Here is a 24,480-nt window from a genome sequence, read left to right as displayed (position 1 = left end):
CAAGTTTTTTTTTATTATTCTTCTTCGCATATAGTGGTGGTTGAGGAGGAGGAGGAGGAGACAAGAAGGAACAACCCCTCCTCTCCTTCCACCCATGCAAACAAAAGTGAAGCCTGTGTCTTCTCATCGAACAATCGACTGATATGCAAACTAAGGCCGATTTCCTGCCGTGTTACTGATGTTTATTCACACACGCGTCTGTTAATGATCATTTGCACCTCGTTTCGTGGAGTCTTTAGTTAGTTGTTTTCATGAAGCGGTAGCATGTGGATTATAGATTAGTCAAACATCCCCCAATAAACACGTGAAAGGACTGAATGTTGATTCAAAATAAAACCACTTAGAGATAAGATTTGAGCAAATATTACATCTTCTCCTTCTTCCCATATGTCTAAACTAACCCTGTTTATTTTTAAATTTGAAGAAGAACACGTGCATTTATCTTTCCACCCACTGCTGGTCATGTTTTACTGCTTATTTGCACGAGTAATGTTTTTCTTCATCAGTCACTCATTTCTAAATGTCATCCTTTCATGTATTCTCATTTAAATTTCCCTTCCCTTTACTATACAATGTGTTTGTGATTCTATTTTGCTTTAAGCACAAATAAATTGAAAATGTACATAAAACTAGGCTTGTGGAAAGCCAGTATAGGCTACTATATTTTCGTGTGCAGTTAAACTGTAGCTTCATGACAAAACAGAGACATGAATGAAGAGACAACAGGAGCTAGCAATGTTAGCCTAGCTAAGCACAAGATTCTCCATAGCCTGACTTATTTCAGGAGTAAGAAAATTCATGAAATTGAAGATAAAATAATAATACTTACATTTTTGCTCAAGTGTAACCTCCGCATGAATGTGTGAATTATTGTTTTTTCACTAAGTCAGAATGAGACTTTTCTATTTACAACAGGAGCTAGGTCAGCCCTACAGAGGCCACCATTTTGGACCACGATAGCTCACAATGGAAAAAACTAAATGTCAGGTGAATTTTGATGCTAAGTGAAAGCTGTTCTCCAACACACTTGGTGGGGTGGGGTATATTCAGCTGCAACATACAGTACACTTCAACAATGCATTATAATACACTTACACAGTGTACCTTTAAAGAACTTGAGAATGAAATGTAAAATGTGTTTAACACATTCCCTGACATTAGCCAAAGTGTAATTAGCAATGTTAGGCAAACAGCTGTGACTAAAAAGTTGGCCAATAAACAATTTTACCAACAGTGTTTTGTTATTTCTTTCACAGCTTTCTCTGCAAATAAACAAAGCATACCCATTATTACTGTAAGTTAACAGTTAGCTTGACAAAGAGGCTGTTTCCAGTCTCTATGCTAAGCTTAATTAGGATAACTAACACCTGTCCATAGCTTAATACCTTTGACTGTAGTGGCATAGCTTTTCTCATCTAACAGAAATAAATAATCTAATTTTAAGTAAAGCTTCATTTTAATATTTACTGGGTTATAGATTTATGGAGCATCACCACATGATGCTTTTAAGATATTATACGTTAATGTAATGTTTGGAACACATACATCACATGTTTTTAATTGACACAAAAGCTAGAACAAACATCTGCTCCACTGCAGCCTTTACAATTTACTAATTGCTTTGCTTGTAATTAGGATTTTGATTTACAAATGAGGCCACCAGAAGGTAATATACTTTAACCACACCATCACTGGTCTGTTATGGAGTGGCTACAGGAGACTGGGGTCACCCCACAGCATTCCTGATAAACATCCTGTCAAGTTTATAACCCTGCACATCTGCTGCACACACCTTCCTCTCTCATCCCTCTCTCTTTTTTGTCGGAGAGAATCCATCCCGTCTAACAGATGGTCTTCTCAGTGAAACATGACTGAGTCTAGCCAAAAACTGCAGCTTACTTCAGCAGACAGACCAAACCCTGGAGAGGAAAAATGGGTCTTTGCCATTCATTGAGATTATTTTTATCACTCATGGCTCTCTTTAACCACACCATTTCCTCTGCTGTCACTCCCTTTGGGTCATGTCAGTAAATTTCGCTTACAAAGCAATTACATGATGTTGTGTACCATGTAATAATATCCTTTTACACTCCTTATATTGGAGAAAAACATAACTTTTTCTGTGGGTATTTATAGCGCAACCAGACACCCAGCATCCTGTTCTGAGAGCAGGACTTATAAACAAGAGCAGGGACATAAACATGCATAATATAGGAACAAAAGAAACAGAGAATTATACAAAGAAAACTCAATCAGTCTTTTTTTTTCGTTGGATTAATATGTGGTTGCTAGAGTTGGAAACTATGTCTGGTTTAGTATCTCATGTCCATGTAGGGCAGATATGAGGTTGAGAGACTGGAACTGCAGCCTAGACTCTGTGCTCTCACCACAGCTCTCACTGGCATCTCTAGGAAAACAGCTATAAAACAGAAAATATCCCCAAGACAGATGCTGACATTCCTCGCTACCACCATCAGCCCCCCACAGGAAAAAAAAGAGGCTGTTCTTTTCTCTGCATATGCATGTGTGTCAGCAAGACTTTCCTTTATTCAGTTTAACTAAGGAAAAATGGTTTCTGTCCGCCTGGCTATCCATGTAAGGCTGTACAACTGAAAGCAATCATCACCCTAAACACAACAAGCAGGAGAGACTCAGACAGTTCTGAAGGCTTATGTAACACTCTCTAAGGGCTTTGACCTCTTGTTACATTTCCATCCACCACTGTGCAATAATGGCTGTTTATTTTTTAGACTTAATGGTGGCTGTGTGTTTCATCTTACATCAGAGACAAGAGGAAAACAATCTATCACTTCACTAGCAGGGAAAGCACAGTAGAAGTTGTCTCAGCATGCAGCGTGCATATTCAAAATCTGGATGACATTAGGAGTTCTCTTGTAACACTTGGTTATAAGCCCACCAGAACTTGTTTAGTTTTCCAATCTTGCCACATTTGCTGCCTCCTTTCTCTTCCTGTGACCTTTACATGCCACTTCAGGTTCCTTCTCTCTAACCTTGAGCCATGGTTCAGAAGCAGTGCACCTAGGTACACTATAGCAGGGCTTGTGAAATACTGTGACCTTTCACCTCACAGCCAGGTCCTACCCATGATTCAGCTGAAGCCTTCGTCTTGCCCGGTTTATCGACCATACTGAAGGACATTCAGGAAGCTGCGACCCCACAGTAAGGCTGCTGCTGAGGTCACTGTTAAGGTCTTTAGGCCACTTGACCATAAAATCAATTATTATCTATCATGATCTGAGTATGGTATGGTCAAAATGCTATGTAAGTGAACTTTTCTGACTCTTAATTTAGCCATGTCGCGGAGAACACGTATGTAAACAGGGCTTCTGGTTTACCATGACATGATCTACTTTATAGATCTTACAGAGCATCAGTTGCACAAGAACTGGATTATACATTGAGAAATTCTTGTGTGTGTTTTCATACTTTTCTTTTGCCACAAGGAAAGCTTGTCACCACTGGACTCTGGTTTAATTGAGTGAACTCAAGCTGTTTTTGTGTCTGTGAGGAAACTACAAACTTTTAACAACCACCTTTGAACCCGGTAGGGAGTAAGATTGTGATGCATCATCTGTAGCCTTAAGCTCACTACCCTGTCACCACTTTCATACTGACAATCTATTAACGTTTTGCTGCTGCATATAATCAGCATTTGATGAAGCCTAATTTGATAGCTTTGAAGTTGATAAGCAGCAGTGATTAATCACATTCTTTTATATCTTAGTTACTTTATTAAAAATGAGAAGGATGTTGTGAGGGAGGACATGAGGACAGTTGGTACAAAGGATAGAGCTAAAAGGAGGCAGATGACCCGCAGTGGTAACCCCTAAAGGGAGAAGCCGAAAGCACAAGAGTTGCCTTATTAGAAAATGTGTACAAATTGCCAGCATCATCCTATTTTTGCATACATTTATGTTATTCGAGGAAAAAAGAACAATGATGAGCATCAGTGATAGATTTTTGTTTAGGCCTTGGTTTTGTCATTTAGACCACATATAAGTAGGTCAGCCTCACTAACAGAAATCCTTTCAGAAACTTCAGAAACAGGGGTTGCAAAGCTAGTGTGATAGTCCATGTATTGACTTCTGGTGTTTATACAGAGGAGAAATCGGCATTTGCCAAGTAAGGCTGATAAACACTGATTTATTCAAATACTTTGTGGACAGAAATTCAAATCCAGTGGACAAACAATGAGCCGTTATTGGTGAGGCAAAAATCTTTGTGCGAATTTTCAAAAGGTTCAATTTCAGCAGAAAAAACACTCTCGAGTCCAAGAGGCTAAGGCTTCCCTGCAGCACTGGAATGTACTAAAACAGATTTTTTTTTAGAACAACGCATGCTTTTAATCACAATTTGGAAAGTGTGACTAAAAGATAAAGACTCTTGAATCCCCCACGATGTGATTTAGCAGCAGCCCATGGCGAGTGGGCACAGATGTGAGCTGGTGGTCAGTACTGGTATAGGTTATAAGAATGGGGTTAAAAAGTAAAACTCACTACCACTGATGGGTGTGTGTACATATATAATTAATTCTATTACAATAATATTAATAATAATAATAATAATAACAACAATAATAATAATAATAATAATAATAATAATAATAATAATAATAATAATTAAACTACATTTAACACCTCTCCTTATTCTATTGACGTCAGCATATTTGTCCGCAGGGTCAGCAGCTGGCTCACATTGCTTCTGTTGGTAAGAGGGGCTTTGAGTGCTCTTCATCAGTGTAGAGCAATGTGCCATAATACAACCCCATACGTCAACACAGCACAGATGGACAGAGAGTTGTCCTGGGAGAGGGATCACAATCTGTGGCATGCATTCTTTGCGATGAATATTCCACAGTGGTGTTCAAACAGAGGGTGGATGGTTTATAAATGAGATAATGTAAACTGAACTGCTCCCCTGGTTGAGATTGACTCTCCCTGGAGCCCTTTGCATCGCTTGCTGTCTCTTTCTACATCTCCACTTCCTTTACTTTCATCCACCCCATTTTTTTCTGTCCTGTTCTCCGCTTGTCATTTCCGAGGTCTTTTCATATTTGTAATCTTTCTCCCTTCCGCAAACCTCCCAATATTCTTCCGTTTCTCGCCCACTTTCAACTCGTATTGCCCGGCTCACCAGCTCCATGTCAACATGTGGAATTTCTCCACAGTTTGTCTGGCAGGTCCTGCTCTCCTCCTGAAGTGTCCCACTGACACGTGTACGCCTGTATACATCCCACACAAGATCAGGGCAGGGATAGGTATGTTTGAGGTTCAGGCACGTGGAAAGACAGAAAAAAACCTTGGAGGTGAGAAAGTTGAGACGGAAATGAAGACATGGGACACCCTGCTCCAGAATGTCGGGCCTCGTGACTGACTTTACCGGGAATACTGCTTGACCTCCTCAAATTTGCACCCACTCGGCCAGCCTTGCAAACAAACACAGGGACAGACAAACAAATACTATTGCAGGAAGGGAAGGCAACGCAACTTTTCATCCACTAAAACAAACAAATTGGGTAATCTGCTAAATATGGGAAATAATGGAGCACAATTTCCTCTCTTTGTGAATGTGGAAAAGCGGACTTGCTGAACTGCACAGCGTACATTTAAAAAAAACAGAAAACAAACAAAGAAAAACATTTGGTGCATGCCCAGCCCCTTTACACAAGGTTTTCTTATAGTTGCAGATGCATGAGCTAAATACTGTATATGTGTGCTCTAATCCAGAATATATCTTTTTAACAACATCTGTGACACTTGTAGCTTTGTATGAGGAAACACAGACCACAGAGCAGCAGCAGCAGCAGCAGCAGCAGCAGCAGCAGCAGCAGCAGCAGCAGCAGCAGCAGCAGCAGCAGCAGCAGCAGCAGCAGCAGCAGCAGCAGCAGCACACATCCAATCTGACATTGTAAACAGTAGCACTCATATGGTGTACACCATGTTCCCAGACACAGATACAGTACATCTGTCTAAAAGCCTGCAAATTGACAAAGACAAGGACATTCAGCCACTAGACAGATTTTCACTTTGTCTCCATGAAGCGTTTTTCCTGTTTATTTGATCTCCAGCAAGGACATGACACAACAAATCAAGAGGATAAACATCCTCACGATGGCCTGTAGCTGTGGTTTATTTTAATTAAACTGGATTATCTTGACCGGACAGAAAGAAGTGGCTTTGCTCTTGCTCCAGTCATTATCTCCAGTGAAACCAATGAGTCAAATTAAAACATTTCCAATCGTGTGTTGCCGTAAAACGCACCAATGGTTCCTACACAGGGACCAAAAGTAGCTCCAAGGAGTGAACAAGATGAAGAATGTCAAGCAGACGCAGTGTTGATCCTTTCACCATGGTGAGATTCACAGTGATGAGTCTCCCGCAGCAACATAGAATAAACACAGCTATAGCAGACATTCCTCTTAAAGAAAAGAGAGTGACCCGGGTCAGATTGGGGTTTGGGCATTGCTGCCATTCCACGCTTACTCCCTCCTGAGTCCGTGTCAGTCTGTAGTATGCGTGTGTGCTGTGCATGCCAGGCATATCTGCATTTAAGGATGCGCACACACACACGTGAACTCATCAAGTGTACGTGTTTTAGGAAGTATGCCGCTTAAATCCAGCACCCTCTGAAAATAAACCGCAGGGTCAACCAACAAGACAGAGAGGGGGAGTCCTTCCATTCGATACTGCTGCTGTGAGGAGGGGTTATGGGGTAAAAATGTGCTTATGTGCTTTTCCCCTCTGTTTTCCTGTCTGCAGTGGGAACAGAACTATCTGACTTTTCAGTGAACTATCCAGCAGAAGCCCAGGCCTCTCACGTTCAGAGTGTATTTGTATGTGTAGCTGAAAACCATCACTGTGAGGACCTGTTTGACGTTTTGAAGACATTCTAGTGGGGTTCTGACGGACAACTTCAAAGGGCTTTATGAATGTTAAGGCTTGGTTTTAGGGTTGGTATTATAGGATTAGGTTGGTGTTTCGGTAAGAATTTGAGTTAAGGTGTCAAGATGGTTAAGGTTAGGGTAAGAGGCCAGGGAATTTCATTATGTCCATGAGTGTCCCCACAACTATAGGCACGTATGTGGGTGTGTGTGTGTGTGTGTGTGTGTACTAAGGAAACAACATGCACCACCATAGTTTGGTGTGGAGGAGCCGAGGTCCAAAAAGGAAGCTCGGTCCTCGGGAGGGAGTCACCCTCAGGAGTCAAGGATCTGGAGGTCACTGGAGACATGCTTGTTAAATTCAACACCCATCAGTAGGGAATGTACTGTATGCGGAGGAATGAGCAGAATCTAAAAGTAAACAGGCATTCTGTTTAAACTTTGATACTTAAAGTCATTAGTCTTGTCCACGTGTAATATGATTAACTACTGCAACAGCTGTTCTGGTTCTTTCAGCTGAACACGCAGAGGTTTTTAGGTGTAAAGTTATGTTTAGATTCAACCTAAAATACAACTGTGTCTGAAGAGAATGTGTTGGTTTGACATGCAATTTGGTCATGAGCCAAAGCATTAGACAAACTGATATTTGGACTCAATGTGATGTGAGTGGGTGAGAAGTCAATCAGAGTTAGGACACGCTGTACCAGTAACAGTGAATATCACTTATGTGGGTGTCAGAATGTCACTTATATGGAGTATTAAAGGAATCTTCATTAGATGGCTGAAAATTAAATACACAAAATCTTATTTTCTTTTCTGATTTGTTTGAATGGTATGATTGAATACACATTGACTGCAGAATGCTTCAAAATGTTTAATATTTAAGGCTAAAGGCATAATGTAGAGCTTTATATTTATTTTATTAGTTCACACTTTGTTCCTATTCCTTTGGACACAAAATTAACTTCTTATATTTTTTTTTTCTGTTTCAGTTTAGTTGAGATTTCTTTTTGTTTACTGTTCTCATTCTCATTACTGATCTCACTTTGTTGGACGGCTGCAACTAACGTTTATTTTCATAATTGATTAATTTGTCGGTTAATTAAGTAATCGTTTGGTCCGTAAAATGTCAGAAAATGTTAAAAAGAAATGTTGATCAGTGTTTCTTGAACCTGGAAATGATGATGTTCTCAATGTCTTTTGTCCACAAACCAAAATAGTTCAGTTTTAAGGATGTATTTGTTGTATGGAGCAAAGAAACGAAAAATCAGAAAGCTTCTTTTAAATCTTTAAAAATACCTTATCAAAATAGCAGACGAGTAATTTAGAAGTTGTTTATTGATTATTGTTTCAGCGTTACTTTGTTGTGATGTGTCAAATTCTCAGTATTTTTTTTATTATATTGACTATTCTGACCTAATTTGCTTAATACCTTAATTCATCTGTGTATTACAGTCACTCCAGAAAAAAAAAAAAAAAAAACCTACAAAAACACCTCACATTTGTTATGAGCGACTCATTCGTCATCACAAACATACACAGACTTATCTGAAGCAAAACGAGGTCAATGAAAGTAAAAAACAATGACCTTGACCAGGTGTGGCAGTCACCATCAGCGTAGAGTGAAAGTGCATCAGCGCAGAGAGCGATGTGGACGAGAGGACGAGAGGAGCATACACTTAGTGCAGCCTGGAGAACAGCAGCAGCACACTGGCGTCTCCATTCCTCTAGTTAGCCTTCAAGTAACTAAAAAGAACCCTGAGCAGGTGTTCCCACTCAGCTTAATGACACCTCAGCTACACACCTGCAAGACAATCACTGACACACAATCACAGACACACAGGATCCAGGCTCTGGGGCCATTATAACATGTATATTTCAGTATTTATACAGTAGATGTTTCAGTCTGGTGCAAAGGTTTGACTCTGTCTATTCATGGTTCGTTTAAATGATGCCACCTTGTGTTCATTTACATGTATAACACGGGCGGCAAAGTGGATATTCATTAGGAAAATGAAGTTATTTTATATTAAACCCACACTCTATTTGCACATAAAGTCTGCTCCAACACACCTTTGTTGGGAAACATGTGAAACATGCAGGTCCAGGATTCAGAAACACTGCATTAAACGGCATAAATAATCCAGCAGAAACATCATAGGTCGTAGGATCCAGCTGTTTTGGAGTTTGACCTGTGATCTGTAACTATTGAAACACTGTTAAACTGTCTAAAAAAAAAGACATACGAGGCAGTGTTTTTCTTGTATTTCATTGCAGTATTCTTAACAGATATTGTTATTTTACAGCCTCCTAATATCCCATCTTCTTCCTTTCATCACGCTTCAGCGTCTGAAAATGAAGTTTAACGGCGTTCCCTTTCGATGAGCCAAACTCCATCTGTTTTGTTTGTGAGAGAAACCGCGTTTGCATTTGTACATCCTTTTCAAAGAGAGTCTTTATTAATAAAACAAAATACAGCGAGCTCTCGAGTGTGTTTTGTGCAACTTTTTGATTAGAAAAAAACAACAACAAGAAAACAAACACCATAATGACATTTACGCAAAGTGATTGTTTGTGCCTATACCCTGCTGAGATGTGAGCTTCGTATGAGTGGCAGCACAGCACAACAATGGTTTGAATCATTAAGGCCAATGTGAGACAGACAGCGCTGCAGCAGACATGTAGATTATACACACACACACACACACACACACACACACACATACAAAGGGCCATTCCACAAAATGTCTCCATTAAGGCCATTAAGTCACTGATAAGGAAATGACCTCACAAACTAACGTATGGTCCTATCTCTATTCCCTTTAATGGCCCGGTGTGTACGATTTAGGCAACATCATTTCCATATGGCAGAAATGTTTTTCTTTTTTTGTACAACAATCTGAAGGTTTGAGTTGCAGTTTTTCTTATTACCACATTATGAGCCCTTTATATTTACATCAGTAGCAGGTCGGCTGTCATGAAGGACCACCATTGTTTTGAAATCTGACTTTTAATAAGTGAAGGCCACACGTTTGGAAGGGAAGGCTGAGGTGAAACAGATCAGATTGCTAAATCCAACACACTGTACCTACTGTACCACAAATGACTCTTGGAAACAATGAATGAACTTAAACTGCATGTACTGATTTGTATTTAACGCTAACAATAAAGGAGGTATATATTTAATTAAATGCTCTATGACAATGTTTCCAAGTCCTGGTCCTCTGGGACCCTCTGCCCCTACATGTTTTTTCATGTGTCCCTGCTCAAACCCATCTAAAACATGCAGGAGGGCCCCCCCAAGGACCAGGACTGGGAAACACTGCTCTATAACACATACGCGTCCAATCTGACTGAACCTGTGACTGAACTTGCATACGAAACTCAGAATTACACAACACATTCTAGACATAATGTTTTGATCACAAATGTTTCTTTCCCTGACTTTTATTATCTCACGTCTATCAGACAAGTATAACTGAGTTATTAAAGTATCCACATCACTGGAGGTGGAGCTACAAGAGTCTAATGCTAAACGGTGAGGAAGTAAAACTAATGGACCAAAGTCCTGCTGAAAAGAAACTCGGAATGTTTACAATAACAGTCTGTGGTCATTCATTAAGCCTTGTTTTAACAGTTTTCTCCCACTTGAGCACAAGATGATAATGATAATAATAATAATAAGACATGTTTTACTTTTTGTTCTGGTCCCAGGCAGCACAATTACAGTTTTGTGTTTTACAGTGAGGTTTCCTTGGATTCTGGCACGACTGGTTTAAAAGTCAAGATCTCTGTGAAGGTGTGACCTGGAGAAAGAAACACAGCATCACGGAGATGAATAAAAATGTAACCGCCCATGATCATTGACAGATCCTTTCGGCGTCTTTGGCTCATTATACAGCTCCTTCTGTCATCCTTACGTTTCCATTGGTCCAGTGACAGTTCTGTGTTGTCTACCGAGTGGTCGTACAGCTGTGCTTCCTTCTCCTCCTCTGGGTCTCTGAACTCGGCGAAGTAGGGCAGCGTGAGCGCCTCTGCGGCGCTCGCCCTGCTCTCCGGGTCCAGCAATAACATGTGCTCGAGTACAGACACAGCTGAGGGAGGAGGAGAGGAGAAAAGAACAAAGGGAGAAAAATCGAATCAGGCTTTGAATGCCAAGCTGACTGAAAATGACAGCTGAGCATGTCCTACCTTGTGGATTAGTTGTGGGAAACACTTTATGAAGCTCTTTTTTTTCCACCTTTGCGAGACTTTTAATGTACCTTTTGGCCTATGAGAAGAAACATATACATTAATCGTGGAATAAATCATTGTTGTGATATGCGAGACTGTGCATTTACATAAATCTTTAAGTTCTCATTTCATTGGTGTGTGTTCTGTGCTCACATCCTCGGATTCCAGTTTTGATATAAATTCCTGAGCTGGTGTTCCTGTGATCTTCATGATCTCAGTCAGCTGATCTAGGTCTGATAAATATGGGTCAAGGTTCAAAAGTATAATTCACATTTAACACGTTCACGTAAGGCAAGTCACCTGAAATGAAATGGAAAACATCTATTCTGTCCTATGTCGTGTTCATCTTCCTGCAGGTGTGTCTAACCTGTGCTCCTCGGTGCAGGTAAGTGATAGCTGTAACTCAGAGCACCGGGACCAACTATCAACCTGCTTTTCTCTGATTCCCTGTGCCCAAAACCTGGTTTATTCTGTTGTTTTGAAATTATTATTTTACACATACAGTTTTACACATTCAGTCATATACATCGTGATTTAAACATCTCATATTTTAAATATTTAATTTGATTATTTAATTTGGCTAAATTCGATTTTACTGAAATATTCTCCAACTGTTAAACACGGTGTGGTTTCCCTCTTTTTTTGTGTGTGTGTTGTGACCTCTTGATCCCCGTCATGACATGGAACTTTAAAGGATACGGTCGCTGCCTTTAAAAAGAGGTTTTCCTTGCAGCATTTCCGCCATGATGCAGCCCACGGACCAAATGTCCACTGAACAGAAGACAAAAGAAACGGTAAATAAACACCACACATGTCTCAATTTAACATGATAGATAGAACACATATTAAAATGTTGTGTTAAAAGGTGCAGTGAGTTAAAAAGGTGCAGTGTCTATTGCTGAGTGTTTAGCGTCTGTGCTGTAAGATTTAAGTTTAGGTAGAGTGTTAAGAGGGTACCACCTAGTGGATAACACTTATCATTACTTTGTAGAACAAGTTTGTTTTAAATAAATCTTTTTCAACATGCATGTAGCAGTATGTATTTATGTACATAATTTAGACTACTTAGGTATCATTGACCCCATGACCCTCATGTGGAGGATAAAGGGGTAGAAGGTGAGTGAGTGAGTGAGGTATCATTAAAAGAAAAAGGCTGATTTAGGTGTAACAAAAACAAATATATATATATATATATCAATGGTAAAAAACAAATACAGAACAACATAATGATAACAATGACAATAAAAAATAATGAACTTGGGTGTTTACAACTCAATGACCATAAACTGAGTGATTAGACACTGTTCAATATAGAAAAAGATAGAGTTCCAGATTTTTAAAGTATTGTCATTGAAGCAATAATGAAGGTTTTTCTTATTCCCAAACATAAAAATAGCAATATCTTCCATAATCCCACCTCAACACAACCTCATTTCCAATTCCCACAGGAACAAACACAGAATTATGGATGACAGAACCTTCTCCATCTCTCCACCCCCCCTCTTTAATACTGTGGCTTTGATGCTGCTCTGTTTTTTACAAATAGCACCCTACTGTAAATCTAACGTAGAAAACCTTCATTGCCCAGAAAACATGAGAAATAAAGTGATTTTTTAGAAAACTTAAAGCTCCAGTGTGTAACTTCTGTTGCCTTTTTTTTATTCCAATTTCTTTCAACATTAGTTCCTTTAACCCTGTTAAAGTTCGGCACCGTCTCACTTTACTAGCGTAGCTGTTATGCTAGTGCCTCCCATCAATCAGTTGTGATGTAAGATGCGCCACTCTGTGTCACCACAGACACGACAAGACAACACAGCTTTACTGACAAACACAGTGAGTCGTGTGCAGCCGATAGGATTAATCAGCGTCGTGTGACCTCATTTGACATGAACTGTAGCAGACGTTTGTTTATGTTGGAAAGTTGCACGCCGCAGCTTTAATAAAGCAACACGTTTAAGCCTGCTCTTCAGAGGTTTTAAAGGTCATTAATGCAGTAGTAAATCATTTTTGAAGCAGAAGCCTTGAGCTCAGGTAATTTTGAGTACAACAAAATGGCTTGTACTCATAGGAAGCGCTGAAGTTGACCTAAGCAAAAACAACAACCATGTCTCTTTCTTTTAATTAGCTCAACATTACCAGTCTGAGTGTAGTGCATCCAGCTGAGGATGACCTCTGGAGCCCTGTACCATCGAGTCACCACATACCCCGTCATCTCGCTGTCTGCCTGCCGCGCCAATCCAAAGTCCAGTATCTGACAGAACACAAACAAGGCAGAGGCAGCCACACCAACATTTACCTCACAGAGTCGTGGTGGTAACACTTCAGGTACATAACATGGAGGAGAATAGAATTCTGGTCTGTACATAAATTGTGACATCACAGGTTGTTCACGACAGTGTAAAATAAGGTGTTGTCCTGGTTTGGGTTACCAGGGTGTGCAGCTGTACCTTGAGCTCACAGTCTTGGTTGATGGCGAGATTTCCTGGTTTGAGGTCCTGCAAAGGTTCACGTGAAAAACGGAGTTATTGTAAGAAAATAGGGAGGGTATATACGTAAGCGTTACAAAAAAACACTTACGCTTCTGTTACACAAGAATGTATGAATCGTTAGCTCACACCTAATCTATATATAGATTATATGACAACTTACCCTGTGAATTATACCTGCTGAATGAATGTACTGTAAAGAAAAAGAGAGACAATATAACAAGGATTTAATGATTCAAACTAAACATTTGAAATGCATTTAATTGTCACAATATCAAAGCAGATCAAGAGCTCTCCACCTTAAGACCCCTGAGCATCTGATAAACCAAATACTGAATCTTCTCTTCTGACAGTCTCTGCAGCTTCATCAGCTTCCCCAGATCTGTCCCCATGAATGGCATCACCAGATAACTAAGAGGGGAAAAAAACCATTGTGACTTCCCAATTGGAATGAGGGAATATAGTGACACAGCATAGCAGCAGAGGCATGAACTTACAAATCACGGAATCTGTCCAGGGAGAGGTCGGCAGTAAACACATCTAACAGGCCAATCACCTGCACCAGATAAAAAATATGAGTCACTTGGAGATAATCTGAGGTCATTTGTGTCATAACTATGTCCTAATTCCATTTCAGACTCCTTGTGACTGATCTACATTGAAAAATAAAATGCAGTGGCGATGTCGTGTCTTACATTTTCATGTTTCATGTGTTTGAGAAGCCTCAGCTCCCTGTAGGCCCGTTTGGCAAAGAGCTCAGACTGGAAAGGTCGGTAGAGCTTCTTGATGGCCACTTTGGTTCCTGTTCGGGAGTCAGCGGCTGAGCTGAGGGAAGGAAGGAACATACATCATTAACCTAACATTTTCTGTCAAGATTATTGTGAGGGAAAAAACTGCAACTCAGTAAATTACCCTTCTTTTCCAAGTATGTTGGAAGAGAAGATGTTTAGTTTGTCCATTGTGGGCTACTGTAAAAACATGATAGTCCAAAAACAGTGGCCTGGCTCATTCCGGGGTAACAAAAAACAATCATTCATAAAATCAGGTGATTGTACATTAAATTTTTTTCTCTTTCTGTCAAATGAAAATAATTTAACCTTAACTTTACACACTGGACCATTAAGGTATGGATACTTCAGTCCATACAGTTTCTGTATGAGGAATATGGGTTATTGTTAGGGTTAGTCTGTGGGATTGTGTTTGTCTGCATGCGCCCTTGGTCGCATGAAAAGAAGAAGTGTCATTAAAGGCTGAAATGGACTGAATTGAATGCCCTTCATTCTGTAAGCATTCAGAAAAGGTCTATTTTCCGCAAACTAATGGACTCACTTACGTCACCAAATAATGGAACAAAAACTTTGCCATGTTACAAAATGATGTATAAAAACCTAGACTACTAATGTCACAAAAACATCACCAACAACATTTGTAAACTGTCCTGGAGTGACTGAAAAGATGCAGGATACCCCACTTTCCACTTTTCACCACTATTCACAATAATGGAGATTCACCATGATCAACTTAAGGCCAGTGCTTTTTAGGACCAGCTGATCTGAACATGTCTGGTATGAGGAAATCATTTAAGCCACCTCCTTTGATCTGGATAAAAACAAAAAAAATACTTTTCTATGTTGTGTATTTACTACTCTAATCTTCTGATCAGATTAGAAGCTCAAACATGGAGCTACAATCAGACCCCTGCCACATCTGCTCCATCCAGCTGTGATCTTTGTCTGTGGCAGGAGGTGCCATCTCCAGCGTCAGTGTTTTCAGAGTCGTTCAAGTGTTACTAAGTTGTATTGAGTCGGTCAGAGCGCTTGAGTTTCCGCCCACACGGTCAATCATTGATCACAAAGACGCAGAAGGTGCCTGAAAGCAGCTTGTTGTGCAGGTTGACTGAAACTTCTGGCACCTTCTCACCGAGTGAGCTTCACGATGACAATCATCTTACGAGGCGAGTGAAAACATGCGAGAGCTGCTGCGATGAAGTGTCTCCATCACAATAAGGAAGTGGAGCAGCATGTGTTCAGCGGAGCGCGCACACTTTCTGTTCTTTTGTTTAGCGGCGGCGGCACAGTGCGTCTGCCTGAATGTCACCATCTGTTCCGTCTACTCTCTTTGTTACCGTGACCCTCATCCATTCACTCACTCACTCACCCGCAGTTCCAATCTCTATCACAACAGTTTCATCCCGAGTCACAGGTTTCACTTACCAAACCGTCCCGTAAGCCCCGGTCCCCACCTGCTTCAGATCCCGGTATCGCTCCGGTACTTCCCATGACGTTTTGTTGACTTCTTGTCGGGAATAACCGGGTCTGACTCGCTTAGACATTGCATTTATTTAAAAAAGGGGAGGACAAAAGTAGGTCAAAGTGGTGTGTCTTTTTTTCTGGCCGTTTGTCTTTGTGCGCCGTCGATCCTACACACCCATTGTCCCTGATAGATCCCACCTATGCGCTCACTCTCTCAGCCACATCATTGCGCAGCTCTGCGTATCAGCCGCTCAGGGCGCAGCCTGAGGTCACGCAGAGCCACTCCCGCTGGAGGTTTACAATTAAAGGTGAAAAGGAGACTGGAATGTGGGTAACTTGAGACTTCAGCCTGTCAGCATGCCTGTGAAATGCGTCGACAGGTGCGCAGTTTGGAGAGCAGCTTTTTAAGCCTCTTATTTGAGTTGTCACGGTTTCGTCTGTATTCCTCAGTGGTGTGGCCCCTGTTGGCTGCTCTGCCCTGCTCTGCTCAGGGGTAAAAAGTAAAGAAATATCTGGGACTTGCTGAGACATGAGCGTCACTCGAAGACGAGCACAAGTATGTGCAAGAGAAATGCAAGTCTGTCCAGGAAATAGAACGAATACACGTGTTGTGTAAATAAACATGGCATTCTACTATGTCTCACTTCTGTCTTGTGCTAAAGCAAAAGGGAATTGATCAGTTAAATCACCCATTTTATTATTATGAAGTATACTGATCTGAGAAGCAATATCTGAACTGAACAATGAGTCATGAAACAAATATGGAGGTGGACTTCCTTTAAAATAACAGGGCTGCTAAAGGTGTGCACAGAAAAACAACACAATGTGTATTCACTGCTCATTTTATTGGAGCATTAGGTAAAGGCTATGTAGAACTTGCATTTCATAATTACTGAGCAAAAATCAAACTCATTTCATGTCAATTTGTGCCACTTTTGATTTTGATACCAAGCCAACAGATTCATCCTGGTTCAAAGGGAGCAACCATTCGTTCATCCATTCATTGTCTACACATTAGGGTCACTGGAGCCAATCCTAGCTGATATGGGGCCAAAAAGGACCCTGGACTGGTCACCAGTCCATCACAGGCCAAACATACAGAGATGAACAGTTGTTCACTCGACCATTAGCACCTACGGTCAATTTAGAGTATCCAGTTAACCTCTGTAAGTGTTTGGATGGTGGGAGGAAACTGGAGAACCCAGAGAAAACCCACGCACATGCTAACTCATACAGAAAAATACCTGAGTATATTTTGCTGTACAGGGCTAGCCACTACATAGCTGTGAGGCCTCTACAGGTTACAACCAGTGTTGCGTAAAGATCCAGTTCAGAACCTCTATCGGCCCAGCATGATTTCTGAGAAATGTTTGTCAATATTAATTACCACCCTGAGGTGTATGACCTTGTTTTCTCTGCTCTGCCCCACCCACTCTCTCTTACACAGAGAGAGAGAATACGGTGTTTCCACAGTGGTAGGTAAAGTTATGTGTTGTGTACCTGTCTTTTGACGTAACGTTACTTGTCCAGACTGCATCTTGGCAACTTAATTGGAGCTGCGTGGCAAAGGTAACAGCGGCAGCTGTGACTGAAAATGTAGGCATCAAGTGAAGCAAAGGTGATTAAAATACAACAGTGAAGTCCTACTGAACTTCCAGGTTTATATTTCAGCAGCAGAACCCACGTATGAAGCTATTTCACTCTGCTTGTGCTGTGTGCTTCTTTCTGTTCACCTGCAGCATGGAAATGTCGCCACAGACATGAACACTGCACAGTGTTATACAGAGAAACACAGTCAAGTGGAGCTGATAGGCTTAACATTGTATGAATTCATTTGACAATTGTTTGAATATAATTAACATTCGTTTATATTCAAAATTAGCTTTGGGAAGAGATGAAAACACATTCATGAATGTTTGATTTCCCCTTCCAACATAGTGTCACATTTGTGATATAATTTATAACAAACTTCCTCTAATGAGGTTTTAAATTAGGGGAAGTTTCTTCTTGTACTCAGCAGTACTAATGCTCGTTGAACTCATTAGATAAAAAGTATATATGTGTGATAAAGTCATTTTTGTCTGTGTGCCTATACAGTTTTTATATGACAAAAGTGGGTTCTGTCACAGGAGAAAATATTGTGCGTTTATTTTCTACGACTTTAAGGACGAAGTGCAACCTTTTCATCCACAAACAAAGCTAAGAAAATATTTGGTTAATGTCACAGGTGACACACCACAGGTCATCAGAGTCAGACAGGTCACTGTGGGGACTTGTTGTCTGGTTCATCATTAATAGCCAACTGAACACAGAATAGACAGGGAACAAGCCAAGGGATATATATACTTTTTGTTAAACACCCCAAATCAACTCAGACCCTGTCTGCTTTGTAGCAGCTAAAAGTCTGTGGTGAGTCGCACCTCGTGTAAACTTCCCTGACGCTGCCTGACCTGCCAAAAAGAAACAGAGTTAGCGAGAAGAGGAAGCAGTAAAGGTAAGGAATAAGCATTTTGAAAGGTCCAGTGCGTAACAATTAGGAGGGCTTATTAGCAAAAAACTGAATACACGACCCATACGTAGGTTTGTATAAGTGTATATTTGCTTTAAAATAAAAATAGTTTGGTTTTTATAGCCTTAGAATAAGCCTTCTATGTACTGGTGTGCGTTTTGATGTGGAAGCTTACTATGCAAATGAGAAAGAAAAGCCCCACCAACAGTCCAATACATAGCAGAAGTGGAAGAGTGGAGAGAGAGATGCCTTTGCATCCTTTCTGCTATTCAAAGGCCACCAAAGTTCCCTAATGCACTTGGGAAAGGAAGGGATGAGCAGGGGAGTCCTCCACTTGTTACACTCTGCACTCTCATCTTTAGACGAACTTTAAGATTCATTTTAGGCAGGCGCGCTAACGATCAGGAAAGTTTTTACGAAGATCATGTGACACAGATTTCATGGGCCCAAGCAGGAGGCTTGCTGTCGTAAGGAATGGGATCTCTGGCTGTGGAGACAGACGCAGCCTGTTGCTGCTGCTGCTCCTCTCCTTCATCCCTCTCTCCCTGTTCAGAGACACCGCCTCTGCCCATCCACGCTGGAAGCTCCAGACCCTGCTGCGAAGAAAAGGGCTTCTCCAGAACCTTGAGGACCCGCTGGACCTGCGACGCAGAGAGGAAATGAGAGAGGAAAGTGAAACACTTGAGTTGAACAGAGCAAACGGGAACTGAGTTTAACTAAGTCTGTGCTAATATAATTAATATTATTATTATTATTGTTAATAAATCACAGTTGATGTGCTGTAGAAACACATTTCTTTTAGCCTCATGCCAGAACAGATTTGAGTCTCACTTCAGAAAAGTCTCCATTCTCAGCAGCTTCTATTGCATTCTGGGCAATGTAGTTCCTGAGTATGACACGAGGGTTGGTGCTGTCCATTACCCGCACCCTCTGCTCCTGCACAGCCTGCACATCACTCTGTCCCTCCAACTCGCGAGCCAGACGCTTCCTGCGGCAGTGACATCATCGAACATTCAGAGTTACAGTAATGGAACAATGTCCGCCTCAACGCTCCATTTCCTCCTCCGTCTCTCTGTCCACCCCCTTTATCAGTCACACTTCCACCCATCACCATCGACCCAGAAAAAAATCCCTCACACATTTACTCCCCTCATCCTGTGCACTTGATTTAATATATTCCACGGCTACTTGGTCTTCCCTCCTTTGTCTCACCTGTAGCATGTGATCCACTGGGTCCACTCCTCACTCTGTTTGTTTTTCAGCTCTTCCTGGCTGGTCTCCATCAGATCTTTCAGTCTGCTGAGTTTGTCCAGCTGCTTCGATAATGTCCTCCTGTCTGAAATCATCTGGAACAGTGCAGGGTTGCTCTGCGCCATAGACAGCAGCATCGCCAGCTCACTGTCAAACAGGGGACAGACAATAATTCAAAAATGTTACTGTCATTGCTGGAGAAAGCAAAGAGACTAAGCTGGATGCAGTCGATCCAGATTTTATCTGTTGTTAATATGATTGAAGGGGAAATGACGTAATGTGACAAACGAGATGATAGATATGTTGTGTTTATGTAACATTCACTGACTTTGTTTACATGTGTTGATTAGATTAGACAGGAAATAAGATAACGGGTTTAAATGCGGTATTCTGATTCCAAATTCTGTGTTTACATCTGGCTAGGACGGTAATCAGGTTTCATACAAAATTATGTTTTCCACATTGTAGACAGAGCTGGATCCTTATCTGCTGTGTGACTGCGACATTGTTACTTTCCATTCAGGGCATTCAGGCAACAGGTATGTAGGTCATTTCAGAACTAAAACACACTGGTTAGTGGCGAGTTTCAGTGGCCTGATCAAATCAAAATCTTAACAATGAAATATTGAAACTGGCCGGCATGAGTCAACACTTTCACTTTCCAGCGAAGACTTCGATGTTGTGCTACCTTGTGCAGTATTTTGATATTAATTCATTCTTCATTGTGGCATTTAACCTAAACCTGCAGTTCCCCTCTGCTCTATGGAGCCATCTTTAAACTCTTTAACGTCTTCTGAAGTACAACTTTAAAGTTTTGATCATGTCTGACACTAGACCTTTCAGAAACATTACTCAAAATGCCTTGAGGTGTAATATGTCAGAATTAGCTGTGTTATATTTCACAGCTTGATCTTCATCAAGTGACCAAAAACAATAATTGTCAATTTAAGACACCTCAAACTAATGTATTGCAATGCAGTAGTTCTGCCTTTCGCCCATTTCCAATACAGCATTATTGTACTATGCCAATGTCAAACAAGACACATAAAGTCCCACTAGTGGTAACCAAAAGTTAACATGTGCATTAGTTCAATCAAGGTCAAAGGTTTGAAAATGAGACCAATCTATTTAGTAGAGAATAAAGCCTGCTCACCGTGGATCCATCGTAGGTTTGTTAGCAGCCTTTAGCTCCTCTAAGGAGGCACACTGCTCAAGCAGGAGCTCTGTGGCTTTCTTAACAAGATCCATCTCTCCTTCACTTTCTCCCCCTGAGGGACAGGAAATGTGACTCAAGCTGCGGAATGTGTTTGTGAAGTCAGCACCTATAGGAGAGAGAGAGACAGACAAAAACCATGCTATTATTAGGTGATAATATCTCTCATGTTGTATGCGCTCGAAAATATCTATGTAGTTTCTCTCAAACTCGATTCAAAGTATGGCAGTACACTGTAATACTTTCTAACTCTTACGCCACCTGTGTTGTGCATGGTCTGCAGCAACTCTGTGATCAGCATTTCATCCTCAGGCTCCTCCTTTGTCAACAAGCCCAGTTTTTTCCTCATGTTCTGAAGGTAGAAGCCATTATACAGATCCAGGTACTCATCCAAAACACTCTCAGCCCGGTCTGGTGGTAGCTCCGGGGCAAGAGCCTCTGCTAGCTTCACCAGGTTCCACCTGCAGATAGCCGGCTGTGCTTGGTAGGAGTAACGGCCGGAGTTATCAGAAGCATTGCAGATGAAATCAGGGTCAAACCTGAAAGAGACAAGCAGGAACATTGCTATAATTAGTGTATGATGCAAATGTTGTGTGATCATATACCGCTGCATGCAAACCTATCAAAGCTATAAACAATCAGAATATCTCTCCAAGTGTCTGACCTGTCCATGAAGCCATATGGACCATAGTCCATCGTGAGTCCCAGGATGCTCATGTTGTCTGTGTTCAGCACTCCATGACAGAAACCTATACACTGCCACTGTGCCACGAGTCGAGCTGTGCGAAGCATCACCTGCGAACAATGTAGAACGTTCTAATAAACATCCAAACAAATCTCATTCCAGACAACAGTCAAGGAGAATGGATGACACCTTATTTTATTTTATTTATTAGATGATAACAATTCTGTGACCAGCTCTATTAATATCTTGAACCTTGAACTGTCATTGTATAGAATTGACTACACGTAAATTGGAGTCACTCATTCGCTGACCTCTCTGAAGAAAGCCACGTTTCTCTCCACTCGGTCAGGATAATTCTGCTGGATCTCTGGGTAAAACATCTCAATGATATAATCCATCATCTGACTTCGAATTTCATCACGTCCATAGCTGGGACCCTGACGGCCTGTGAACTCATCTGCCTGCTTGAAGATTTCAAAGGATCCAAACCTGACAAGGGCAATCACAGCAAATATAAAACATTCATCTCAAGAAGCGTCAACACCCATGATAGATTAAGATAGAAGACAGACAATGTACACTCACCTGAAAAAGGTGGGAGCGATGCGGAGGACCACAGAGCATTTCTCATGGCAAGCATTTCCACTATAGTATACATCCCGTATGACCGTGCTGTCAGAGGTCACTATTGAGCCTGCTCTTGTGGTGGGAACACCCAGAAAGAACATGGCCTCGCTGCACAGGAACTCCCTTATACTCGAGCGCAAGACCTTGCGGCCATCAGCTTGTCTGTGTAGAGAACATGGATGCAGAAGTTAAATATCAAAAAGTTACCTTTAAACCCAATGTGTTTGTGAGCAGCATAGCTCAGAAAGTTAAGAGCAGCTTTTGATTAACTATTTTAAAATGTAGGTTATGGCCCAAGTAAGAAATTATTAGACTGGGCTGGTGACCCAGACCCAGACCCAGATCCATAATTTTATTTAAAAACAATTGAGTTTTTGTATAAATGTCATAAATGAAAGAAACTCTAGTACCTATAGATCTATGTTACTGAGTAATTTGGTCTCAAGATCCTGATCTGAAAAACGAAAAAAGTTTGCTCTATTGCTTTCAGATGTGAATTCTCACGTTACAGATTCAAAATAGACTTTCTCAAAACAATTTCAGTGTTTTGACACTGTGGGATTTTTAAAAGTTATATTATATTATTATATTATAATATATACTATTATGTTATAGCCACACGGTGGTGTAGTGGTTAGCACTCTCGCCTTGCAGCGAGAAGAAGGGCCTTTCTGCATGGAGTTTGCATGTTCTCCCCGTGTGTGCGTGGGTTCTCTCCGGGTTCTCCGGCTTCCTCCCACAGTCCAAAAACATGCAATGTGGGGATAGGTAAATTGGACACTCCAAATTGACCATAGGAGTGAGTGTGAGAGTGAATGGTTGTCTTTTATCTTCATCCCTCAATACTTTTAAGTTAAGACTGAAAGCTTACCTGTTAAATCAAAGTTCCTAATAGTTTCTTTTCCAGTATATTTCCAGTATATTTGTCATTGGATCATTATCTCTTTACATGCTTATACACTCAGTTAAATACAATCATTTTATATTTATACATACCCATGTTTTTATTTCTGAGTTCTTTGAGTGTCTGCTATAAAATGGCACTTGTATTGCTTCCTTTTTTGTTGTTATTTGTTGTTGCTTTCTCCTATTGTTGTTGTTGTTGATTTATCCTTTGAATGTGTATATTTCTTGGGGAGGTGCTTCTTATAAGCCCATGTAAGGTTTTTTAACCTCTCCTGCACTTACTATTCTTCTTTAATTTCTGTTTTTTGTAATTGTCGTTTTTTTTATGGTGCAAATAAATAAATACAAATACAAATACAAATACCCTCTGGTGGAGGATAAAGCGGTAGTTGATGACTGACTGACTGACTATTATATTATATTATAGAAACTCTTCCAATAACAATAAATGCAAACCTTAAAAAAGTGACATACAGGCAGCATGTACCTGGAATAAGGAGTCATTCCTGCTCCCTTCACTTGAATCTCCCACCGACCGTTCGGGTTCTCCCGCAGGAGTTCGGGTTCCTGGCCGGGTGGCGCCTTCACCTCTCCCAGGTAACAGGCCGCTCCGTCGCCCAGTTGCCCGGCGAACTGTCCGAACTGGTGGCCACAGTAGCAGTGTGCGGCTGGCTCGGATCCAGGCATTACTCTGGAGCCGCTTAGATACTCTGGTCCCAGCGGGTCGTCCATAACCTCGTCTCCACTCAACCCCACCAGCGACAGGGCTTCATGCGACACAGCCACGAAACGAGGCTTGGTCAACGGCTGTGGCTTCACCCGGGAGAAACAGGCTCCTTTCACCTGCCGAACACCCGGCTCCTCTGACGGGTCCAATGGCAATTTTCTGAGGGCGACGTTGTCAAAGTCGAGCCCCTCCAACGAGGAACGACTCATGGCCAGACCCATGTCATTCATACCGACCGAGCAGAGGAGTCTAAAAGCCGACACAACGGGGACAAAGATGCGTGAGGGTCGCAGTCGCGGTCCTAAATAAGCCATCCAACCTCTGCCATCGGTGGTTTTAGACCGTGGCGCAGTTAGACTTAATTCGCGAATCACGCTGTCCTAATCCTGTAAGGCACACCGGATGTTTACTAGACAAACCGTGTTGCATTAATATGTGTCCGTCCGGCAGCAAGCAGAAAACCCGGAAATACATCCAGGCATCAGAAGGTCAGGTCTCCATATATGTTAATTACAGAGCAATTGCGGCATGCAATTCAGACAGTAACAACACAATTTAAAATAAGTTGCAATAGGAGTTCTTCACACACTAAACACTATAGAATAGGTATATTTTTTTGACATTATAGTTAACTTGTTGGAGGAATTTTGATTTAACACTGTTGTTATGTGTTGTAATATTTGTTTTTAT

The 24,480-nt window shown here is 41.2% G+C and overlaps 2 protein-coding genes across 3 annotated transcripts; both read right to left on the bottom strand.

Annotated features, from left to right (window-relative positions):
- Nucleotides 1-9,892: 9,892 nt before the first annotated feature.
- On the bottom strand, nucleotides 9,893-16,195 carry mapk12a (mitogen-activated protein kinase 12a). Its single transcript, XM_058646287.1, has 12 exons — nucleotides 15,834-16,195; nucleotides 14,316-14,445; nucleotides 14,118-14,176; nucleotides 13,920-14,031; nucleotides 13,784-13,813; nucleotides 13,582-13,629; nucleotides 13,271-13,385; nucleotides 11,834-11,905; nucleotides 11,288-11,367; nucleotides 11,093-11,171; nucleotides 10,822-10,995; nucleotides 9,893-10,707 (listed from the first exon to the last, which is right to left on the bottom strand). Exons 1-12 carry the CDS (start codon nucleotides 15,950-15,952, stop codon nucleotides 10,640-10,642), a joined length of 1,086 nt encoding a protein of 361 aa, XP_058502270.1. The 5' UTR covers nucleotides 15,953-16,195; the 3' UTR covers nucleotides 9,893-10,639.
- A 2,567-nt stretch (nucleotides 16,196-18,762) lies between these two features.
- On the bottom strand, nucleotides 18,763-24,230 carry selenoo1 (selenoprotein O1). Of its 2 annotated transcripts, none has more exons than XM_058645179.1 (9): nucleotides 23,551-24,230; nucleotides 22,116-22,319; nucleotides 21,842-22,019; nucleotides 21,510-21,640; nucleotides 21,107-21,384; nucleotides 20,786-20,954; nucleotides 19,594-19,779; nucleotides 19,213-19,369; nucleotides 18,763-19,022 (listed from the first exon to the last, which is right to left on the bottom strand). In XM_058645179.1, exons 1-9 carry the CDS (start codon nucleotides 24,102-24,104, stop codon nucleotides 18,795-18,797), a joined length of 2,085 nt encoding a protein of 694 aa, XP_058501162.1. In that variant the 5' UTR covers nucleotides 24,105-24,230; the 3' UTR covers nucleotides 18,763-18,794. The 2 variants fall into 2 exon arrangements, with proteins under 2 accessions (XP_058501162.1, XP_058501163.1); XM_058645180.1 differs by having other exon boundaries at nucleotides 18,804-19,022.
- Between the last annotated feature and the right edge of the window lie 250 nt (nucleotides 24,231-24,480).

Source organism: Solea solea, chromosome 12 (assembly GCF_958295425.1).
Source record: "Solea solea chromosome 12, fSolSol10.1, whole genome shotgun sequence".
Lineage (NCBI taxonomy): Eukaryota > Metazoa > Chordata > Actinopteri > Pleuronectiformes > Soleidae > Solea > Solea solea.
The sequence above is the reverse complement of the archived record's forward strand: the minus strand, read 5'-3'. Positions and strand labels throughout refer to the sequence as shown.